The 7,592-nt window shown below is 38.4% G+C and overlaps 1 protein-coding gene across 1 annotated transcript; it reads left to right on the plus strand.

Annotated features, from left to right (window-relative positions):
• Positions 1-208: 208 nt before the first annotated feature.
• LOC115230902 lies at positions 209-1,129 on the plus strand. Its single transcript, XM_029801009.1, has one exon. The coding sequence runs from the start codon at positions 209-211 to the stop codon at positions 1,127-1,129; it is 921 nt and encodes a 306-aa protein (XP_029656869.1).
• The last annotated feature ends 6,463 nt before the right edge of the window (positions 1,130-7,592 follow it).

A 7,592-nucleotide genomic window follows, 5' to 3' on the forward strand; every position in this document is an offset into this window, starting at 1 on the left:
CATCTATACTTGCTCTACATTCAGGAAGAGGGAGAGGATGAGATGGACTTGGATATCGCCGAACTCTAAGCACCGAAGCGAGATCGACTACATCCTGGTTGATAAGCGACGCATATTGCATGACGTCTCCGTCGTGACGCCATTCAACACCGGCAGCGATCATCGTCTGGTAAGGGCGAGGGTCGTCATCGACGAGAAGAGGGAGAAGATGGCGTTATATTTGGCGTCGAAGGGAAAACGTGTCCGAGTCTACAACGAAGCAAAGCTGCAGGAAGCCATCATGCAGGAAGACTGGTGCCAAGGAGACGACATAGACGATGACTACAACTCACTGATAGGGAAACTGAAAGAGTGTTTAAGGAAAGCTAAGGGTGTATGCCTAAGAGAAAAGAAGGGAAGAATCTCGGAAGAAACTACGAAGTTACTCGAGAAGAGGAAAAATATGAAGGGGACTATTGAAGATCACCTTGAATATTCCATTCTCAGCAGAGTGATTCGTCAGCAACTAAAGAAAGACTTTGAGGCACACCGGATGGAGAAGCTCTTGAAGGCCGCAGAGGAAAAGAAGAGCCTCAAGAAATGCAAGAGGGACATGGTACTATATAGATCGGAGGTGACGGCCCTGAAAAATACAGATGGAATACCGGTCAAGGAGAAGAGCGAGATGGAAAAAGTTTGTGAAGACTTCTACACCAAGCTCTTTAAGTCTACCAGAAATGTCCAGCCGTTACCACCACTCCAACAGGAAGAAAACGTGCCACCTATCCTTGTCAGTGAGGTTGAAAGAGCCATCGGCTCGATGAAAAACGGAAAGGCTCCAGGGAAAGACGGTACAACATCGGAGGTGCTAAAGTCAGGCAGAGAGCAGCTCTGGAAAATCCCCGATGAGCGATTTACGCACTATCTAGACGAGGGAAGAATTCCCTCGCAGTGGAAAGAGTCAAATACCATCCTGCTGTATAAGAAGGGCGACAGAGAAGATCTAAAGAACTACCGACCCATATGCCTGCTGTCTCACGTGTACAAGCTGTTCACGAAGATAATTCTGAACAGGTTGTCACGTCGTCTCGACGAACAACAACCGAGGGAGCAAGCAGGCTTCCGGAAGAACTACAGCTTAAGCGAGTAAATGCGTACAAGCTGCCACTTTGCGTTGCGTTTGTAGATTATGAGAAGGCCTTCGATAGCGTCGAAACCAATGCAGTGCTGAACTCGCTGCAGAGGCAAGGAATCGAAGCGCAATATGTGCAGCTGCTCAGAGAGGCAAATTCCGGATGCACCACCGACATAGCTCTACTGTCATCACCCATACGAGTGCCGGTCGAGAAGGGAGTGAAGAAAGGAGATACAATCTCCCCAAAACTTTTCACTGCATGTCTCAAACAGATCATCAGAGGCATCGAATGGCAAGGTGATGTCAACATCAATGGTGAGCTCCTCACTCACCTCCATTTCGCTGACGACATCGTACTCATCGCTGAAAACATGGATCAGCTTCAGACCATGCTGACGGAGCTCGACATCAAAAGTTCTGCAGTAGGTCTCAAGATGAACCGCATGAAAACAAAGTTCATGCGGTCAGACAACGTACCAACAGGTCGAATGGTGATCGGCAGTGATGAAATAGAGGAGGTGAGAGAATATGTCTACCTGGGACAGGAAGTAAATATGTGCCGGGATATCAAAAAGGAGATCTCACGGAGAGTAAGGGCCGGATGGAAGGCGTTCAATGGCATAAGGGATGTGCTCAAGGGAAGGTTGGACAGGACCACCCGCGCCAACCTCATTAACAGTGCAGTTCTGCCTGCAATGTTATATGGTAGTGAAACATGGGCTACCACAAAGAGAGAAGAGCAAAGACTGGTAACGACTCAAAGAGCCATGGAAAGGTCAATGCTTGGTATCTCGTTGAGAGAGCACATAAATAGCAACATCATCAGAAAGAAGTCCGGCGTGAGAGATGCCATCGCAGAGTATACTCGCAGCAAGTATATATATATATATATATATATATATATATTATATATATATATATACACACACATATAGGCGCAGGAGTGGCTGTGTGGTAAGTAGATTGCTTACCAACACATGGTTCCGGTATCCTTCCCACTGCGTGGAACCTTGGGCAAGAGTCTTCTACTAAGCCTCGGATCGACAAAGACTTCTGAGTGGATTTGGTAGACGGAAACTGAAAGAAGCCCATTGTATCTATCTATCTATCTATCTATCTATCTATCTATCTATCTATCTATCTATCTATCTATCTATCTATCTATCTATCTATCTATCTATCTATCTATCTATCTATCTATTTATCTATCTATCTATCTATCTATCTATCAGTCTGTCTGTCTGTCTGTCTGTATGTTTGTTTGTGCTTGTGAGTCTGTGTTTGTCCCCCCCACCATCGCTTGACAACCGATGTTGGTGTGTTTACGTCTCCGTAACCTAGCGGTTCGGCAAAAAGAGACCGATAGAATAAGTACTAGGCTTACAAAGAATAAGTCTTGGGGTCGATTTGTTCGACTAAAGGCGGTGCTCGAGTATGGCCGCAATCAAATGACTGAAACAAATAAAAGAAAAAGGAATATATATATATATAAATACAAAATTTTGTTATATAAACAAAGATAGCTTAAAGAAAAAAGGAATTCGATTGCTAATGTTGAGGAAGAAAGAATTTTTATGGAGAACCAAATTCCAGAAAATTTCCAAACCATTTGATCTAAAATCACATTCATTTATTGCAGGGCCAACATCTGGCACCCGACAATTAAACAACCGCTTTAAAGTAATTATGGAACCATTGTGCAAATTGGTCTCTAGTTCCATCAGAGATGACATGGAATTCCTAAACTATGTTGCAGAAAGCGTAGATAAAGAGACGATGCTAGTTAGTTTCGATGTAACCAGTCTCTACATATATGTCCTCCTATGTACTAGGATTGGAAGCACTAGAATTCTGAATAGAGAAATACCCCAAAAAGAATTCAGGAGAGATTCCCACCAAAATTCATTCCTGAAAGGTTACTTTGATACTGGAAAACGACTTTCTTCTTTGATAAACAATAATACCTACAAGTATCAGGTACAGCCTTGGAAACGAAAGTCGCACTCACATTTGCAACACCAGTAATGGGATTTCCAGAAGAAAAGTCTCTATCTTTTCTGGAATTATTTTTGATCAATATTCCTGATCCTATTTAATAGGAAGCTGGAAAATATTTCTGAATGACTGCTTTATGTTTCGGAAAAAAACCAAGGTGGACTTTGCCAGATTCCTTAAATTAATAAATAGCATTCAAGAATAGATTCAGTTCAATATGAAAACGAATGAAAGGGAACTTCTTGTTTTTTTTTTGGTCATTCTGATAATTAAAGAAAATGAGTCAGTTATAACCAATCACTACTAAGACTCAGACAAATACGAATATTTAGATTTTTACCTTCCGTCCAATACTGAAACACTTAATTTAATACGGCAAGATATATATGCTCAGTATCACAGACCTCAAATAGACAAGATAAACGACTGGTTGAACTAAATATGTTCCTTCAGAAACGAAAATACCTCCAAAATTTAATAAATCATGCTATAATCAAGCAAAAGGCATCTGAAACTGTCTAACGGAGAAACACTCACAATCAGGTTGAAAGCAAAAACAAAAACAGAAGTATTCATCTGGAGTCACCCACGATCCTAGAAACTACTACATCTTACATTCGGCCAAACGATACCTTCCAATTCTATATCAATCATCGAATTTCTGGCAAATAATTAAATAATAATAATGATAATAATAATAATAATAATAATAATAATAATAATAATAATAATAATAATAATAATAATAATAGGGCTACAGCAAATATTCTGCTCAATACCACAAATTTGTTTGTCAGTTGTTTGACCTTAACCATTTGAACATGTCCCTCAGTGGCTGACGATATGTGCACCTCTGATCACGAGCAGAAGTAGTGGGGGAGCATCATAGCCATGTGTTGAGAGGGATTCTTTGGGGTTTGGATAATTCACCTCTGGAAACATGGGTGGTTCTTTCAACATCCTTAAACAACCCTTATTCAGGGACCTTTTGAGCGGGATGGGCTACTCGACCAGAGGAAAATTCTAACTGGGCCTCACCTGCAAGGTCATGCGCTGTTTATCTTGATATGAGCTCGCCATGTCGCGCACATATGGTTTGTGATGCATGTGCCTAGTGTACACTTATCAGACGGGTAGTCATGATGGGTATATTGGGCTTCGTATATTTTACCCCAGTGTCACTTTGATGGCATGAACTGCTCTCTCACTCAATAATAATAATATATTATAAACCCTGAAACAGCTCTTTTCCCTTAAAGAGAATCTCTTCTTCTTTGTAAACTATCTCTCTCTCTCTCTCTCTTTCTGCTTACTCTGAAAGCAACTGTAGGCGGCAGCACCAACAGACTCTAGTCAAAATTTCCCACTCATGAATTAAAAAATCACAAATCATCAATAGCCGAAGAGTCACCAAATCTCAAAAGACTCCTCACAAAGGCGCGATTCACATCGGAGAAAGTAATAATGCAGGTAACAAACGTGGGACGTGAGAAATAATTGAAAGACTGACGAAAAAATTCAAAAATGTGAAGGATTTGAAGGTGAATACATATATGAACACAAAACACAAAATCTCATCTACCGCATCAGAATCCCACAATGAAATGAAAATTACATCGGAGAAACAGGATCAACATCAACTAACTAATTGGGTGAGAGTACACAGACTGCAAATGAAAGATTCATATCTTAGAAACGCTCTATGCAGTGAACAAAAAGAAGAAAATTATCAACCATTAAAAAGTAAAAGAAGAAAAAATTATAAGAATTGTAAATTTGAAACTCAACTGTAAAAATCAACACCATTACTAAAAACACACTTCCTCTTTACAGAGTAGCCCATAATACAAGTGTCTGATGAGTTGAACAGCAATAGCGCTTATACACAATACATCTCAAAAGGTTCGTGGCACTCTGTTTCTTAAAAATGTATTTTTAAAAATTATTTTTGATTACTAATAACTTTTAAGAAAGTCTTCCTTTAAATATTGTAACTGTGTCAAAAATTGTTTGAAAATACACACACACACACATACACAGGACAAGTTTCTTCAGTCGCTGTCAACCAAATCCACTAACAATGCACACACACACACACACACACACACAGAGGAAAGTTTCTTCAGTCGCTGTCAACCAAAACCACTCACAAAGCACACACACACACACACATACACACACGTACACACATACACACATACACACACACAGACATACACACACACATATACACACACAGACACACACACACATGATGGGTTTCTTTTAGTTTCCGTCTACCGAACCCACTCACAAGGTTTTTGGTCGACCGAAGATGTACTAGAAGACATTTGCCCAAGTTGCCACGCAGTGGGACTGAACCCGGATTCATGCGGTTGGGGAGCAAGCTTCTTGCAACACAGCCACGCCCGCTTCTATGTGCAATATTGAAACATTTACTTACATGCCTACATTCTCAAGAAAAAAGTATATGCTTCGCTGATATGGCCATAATAACACCGAAATATGCCCGAACTTATCTTCCTTACTCATTATAAATGATCTTGATCATAGAATTATATCGATTACTAGCAGTATCGCCCGGCGTTGCTCGGGTTTGTAAGGGAAATAACTATAAAGCATTTTTAGAGAGTTATAGCCAAAAATAAGCAATAAAATGAATTAAAAATGGAAAAAAATTATGGTAAATTTTTAAAAAAATCGTTGACTCATCGTAGACATTTTTAGAGAGTTACCTCCCTTATATAATAGCGAAAAAATGCATTAAAATGGAAAAAAAATGATGGTAAATCATTTAAAAAATCGTACACTCATCGTAGACGCGCGCTAATACCCAGAAGGGCTCGATATGAATCACGACTATAAGATACCCGGCTTTGGTTAAACTGCACCGCAAAATGTGGGAGTAGTTAGGAATCTAAATCGTAGGAGACAGACACACAACCTTACTTTTATATATAAAGATTAATATTGTTTCTTTTTTCTTTACTCCATGATTATTTCCAGTTAAAATGTTGATGCTGGCACTATCTGTGTCTCCATATTTATTGTCACAATCGTTTCTGGTTAATCTTTCGAGAGAACATCACATAATCCCTTTTTGGAACAGTGGATCCCGAAGCACATGAAGCTATAAATAATAGCGTGTAAATATTGGGCTGAAAAAACCCTTTTGGATAGAAAAGTCGAAGGCTACCCAATATTTAAGGACTATTATTTATGGCTTTATGTCCAATATTTACATGCTCTCATTTAAGGCCTTATGTGCTTCGGGATCCACTATTCTAAAAAGGAATTATTTCACGTTCTCTCGAAAGTTTATAAATTCTTATGACGTTACCAGTTAGTTAACTATTCAATGGTTTCAGTAAAATATAGCACAAACTGAACTATTTGTCTGTTTGCACCTCTTCCACTTAATTATTTCTTATGAGTTTATTCATGTTTCATGTATTAAATATACTTTCACTATCTGAAATACTGTTTGTCTGTTTGTCTCATCACGTAATTATTTCTCATTAGCTTTTTAATAATCTGTGCATTAAATGTGCAAACACCAGCTTAACTATTTCTCTTACTCTAATTATTTCTAGCTAGTTTTTTTTTAATACTCTGTCTATCAAACGTTAGCGCTAAGTTAACCACGTGTGTTAAATATGCTAAAGCGAACATAAATATGGGTGTTAAGCATGCTAACAGTAACTTATTTGTCTCAATATAATTACTTCTAGTTAGCTATTTAATAATATTTATATCGAATATGTTAACACTAATTTAACTATGAGTGTGAGTTGAGCGAGGTCTGAGAAAGTACTTGACAGAGTCAGAACCAAGTTAGACCTTAGTAAATTATAGCAGTAAAACCAAAATATATATGCTGTATACAATGTTGAAGTACAGACGGTCAAAATACTTCGAAGAACTATTTTACTCGACGTTAGAGGGAAAATGGTACAATATTTCTATCTCAACATTTTATCGAAGTACTTGACAGAGTCAGAACCAAGTTAGACCTTAGTCAATTATAGCAGTAAAACCAAAATATATATGCTGTATACAATGTTGAAGTACAGACGGTCAAAATACTTCGAAGAACTATTTTACTCGACGTTAGAGGGAAAATGGTACAATATTTCTATCTCAACATTTTATCGAAGTACTTGACAGAGTCAGAACCAAGTTAGACCTTAGTAAATTATAGCAGTAAAACCAAAATATATATGCTGTATACAATGTTGAAGTACAGACGGTCAAAATACTTCGAAGAACTATTTTACTCGACGTTAGAGGGAAAATGGTACAATATTTCTATCTCAACATTTTATCGAAGTACTTGACAGAGTCAGAACCAAGTTAGACCTTAGTAAATTATAGCAGTAAAACCAAAATATATATGCTGTATACAATGTTGAAGTACAGACGGTCAAAATACTTCGAAGAACTATTTTACTCGACGTTAGAGGGAAAATGGTACAATATTTCT

The sequence above is a fragment of the Octopus sinensis genome, unplaced genomic scaffold (assembly GCF_006345805.1).
Source record: "Octopus sinensis unplaced genomic scaffold, ASM634580v1 Contig16740, whole genome shotgun sequence".
Lineage (NCBI taxonomy): Eukaryota > Metazoa > Mollusca > Cephalopoda > Octopoda > Octopodidae > Octopus > Octopus sinensis.